Source organism: Ammodytes marinus (assembly GCF_949987685.1).
Source record: "Ammodytes marinus genome assembly, chromosome: 9".
In the NCBI taxonomy this organism is placed as follows: Eukaryota; Metazoa; Chordata; class Actinopteri; order Uranoscopiformes; family Ammodytidae; genus Ammodytes; species Ammodytes marinus.
This window is the reverse complement of record NC_137213.1, coordinates 29929526-29932025: the sequence shown is the minus strand read 5'-3', so window position 1 is coordinate 29932025 and position 2500 is coordinate 29929526. Positions and strand designations below refer to the sequence as shown.

The 2500-nt window shown below is 39.8% G+C and overlaps 1 protein-coding gene across 1 annotated transcript in view; it reads left to right on the top strand.

Moving 5' to 3' along the window:
* The window catches only part of LOC307255464 (disco-interacting protein 2 homolog C), a gene marked incomplete at its 3' end in the record, with an annotated part of 135740 nt that overhangs the window by 100458 nt on the left and 32782 nt on the right, over window positions 1–2500 (top strand). The window contains exons 20-21 of the mRNA XM_080034148.1: window positions 426–562; window positions 1009–1217. Of these exons, the coding sequence (XP_079890274.1) occupies window positions 426–562; window positions 1009–1217 (346 nt within the window). The remainder of the gene's footprint in view (window positions 1–425; window positions 563–1008; window positions 1218–2500) is intronic.

Sequence of the window (2500 nt, the reverse complement as noted above, 5' to 3'; positions counted from 1 at the left end):
GTACATTTTACTGTCTCATTTAAAGAAACTAAAAGTATTAATTTCTCATTAAGTTAAGTTAAGTAGTATGTATGTATAGTTCGTAAATGGCAAATATAATATAGTATCGCCAATTGTACAGAGAGTATATGGATTAAGAGAAGCGAATATAATAAATATTTTTATTTTTTTAATTTAATAAATATTTTTATTTTTTATTTTTTTTACTATGGAAAAGGGGTAGGATTAAATAAGTGTATACTTCTTCCTGCTCCTTTCCAGGCATATCTCAGAAATACAGATAATTTGTTTTTGTGAAAACATAATTTGTTTATTGTATTTCCATGCTTTTCATTTTGTTGTTTTGTATGTTTGATGTTTGATATGCCTGACATAAATTGAATCAAATCAATTCATTGATAAATCCTCTCTTTCTCTGTGTGCAGGCATGATGTGTGTGGTGCGGCCGGAAGGTTTCCCTCAGCTCTGTAAGACTGACGAGATCGGAGAGCTGTGTGTGTGCACTGCTGCCACGGGAACCTGCTATTATGGTCTATCAGGCATGACCAAGAACACCTTTGAGGTGAGTGGGGGACATTTAGTAGGAGTTTATTGACAATCTTTCTCTCCCCTCGTATTTGTAAACAGGTCTGCCCCACACTGAGCTACATAGATAAAAATGTACTTGCTTACTTACATGCACATACTGTATATATATATCTGCTTTTAAAATAATATTTAGCCTAGCATGTTCTAGTCTTTTCTGAAAGTTAAATGGCGATCTTTCTCTCCCCTCCTATCTTTAAAAAAGGACATCAAATATATATACGAAAAAAAGAGTCAGCTAATCTTTACTCATGAAATTAAAAAAATTAAAAAATCGGGATGACATTTTTTAATTTATTTTAATTTTAATATTTTTTTTCTAATATTTTATTGACAATCTCCCCCCTCCCCCCTCACCCCTCCCTCCTCTCTCTCTCTCTCTCTCTCTCTCTCTCTCTCTCCCCCCCTCCTCTCTATAACCAGGTGTACCCCACATTAAGCAGTGGAGCCCCTGTCAGTGAGTTCCCGTTCACGCGTACCGGTCTGCTGGGCTTCATAGGACCAGCCGGGCTCATCTTCGTAGCCGGGAAGATGGACGGCCTCATGGTCGTCGGGGGCCGTCGTCATAACGCTGACGACATCGTAGCAACCGCGCTCGCTGTGGAGCCAATGAAATTTGTCTACAGGGGAAGGTATTTGATTGGTTAATATTAGACAATTATATTACTATTGTCAGTATTTACATTATTAAAATTATTATTACAATTATGTTACTCCTGTTAGTAAATCATACACATAATATTATATAACTACTTTAATATAGGGGAAAGTGGGGTGAGTTGTGCAACTTTTTACTCAAAGTGATTTTAAAGTGAGGCCTTGACAGTTATGTCTCCAACTCAAATATGTACATATATTTCAGGATGTTGTGCATCCCTGGCAATAAAAACTTTGGATCTGGAATAAACTGTTTAAGAAATATAGCTTTCGGAAAAAAAGTTGTCTTGTCGCACAAATCACCCCAAAGTCACCATCATCATCTTTCTGGCCATCTGAACTCTCATCAGTGGTGTCGTTAAGTGGAATTGAGATGTCACTCTCTTCTGAGCTACTGTAGACAATCACTTTCTTTTGGTGACCAGCGTATACAGCCATGCCACTGGCACAACTCTCAGAAATGTACTTTGCACTAGTTGCTCCGTGCTTGTGGAACCAACTGCCACCTGACAAATGTGATTCCCCCTACATTTCTGCCTTTAAATCAAGGCTCAAAACCCATATGTACACCCTGGTGTTTCCGCCCCATTAACTATCTTACCTCTGCACTACTATCTGTGTTTATGTGGATGTATGGGCTTTACGTCTTTTATTTTGGTTATTAGGGGGCCAAGCCCGAGTAGGGCTGGGACCGCGTTTTGCAGAGCAACGCGGTTCCCAAGCCCTGCGGGGCAGGGAACCCTATTGATCTTGTTGGGCCTTTTATTCTTCCTATTATTCCTTACGTAAAAGTGGTGCTGCAGCCCAAACCGTAAAGGGTTGGGACATGCCACTTGCATGGCTTATCCAGGTCCATGCCTGGTACGCAGACACAAAAATTCAGACATGTCAGCCACTAGGTGGCGCTACAACAAAGGAAAAGGCGTTTTGGGCTATAACTTCCGCACCAAAAGTCCGACAGTCAAAAACTTTATATCCACAGATGCCCACAAGTCAGCTGCATCTTTTGAGATAGGCCACGCCCATTTGCGTATATATAAATTTTTCGCTACATCGCAAAAACTGTGTCAGTCACCAAAACATACTCCTCCTACAGTTTTCGCCCGATTTGGACGAAACCAAAAGCATTATGCTCTACCGACTCCCACGAGCAAAAGTTGGTCAAATAATTTTTCTACGACCATCGGAAGACCAAACGGTAGCGCTTTAAAGATTTGCGAAAATCCGTAAAAAAAAAAAAAAAGAGGGATTTTCTTGA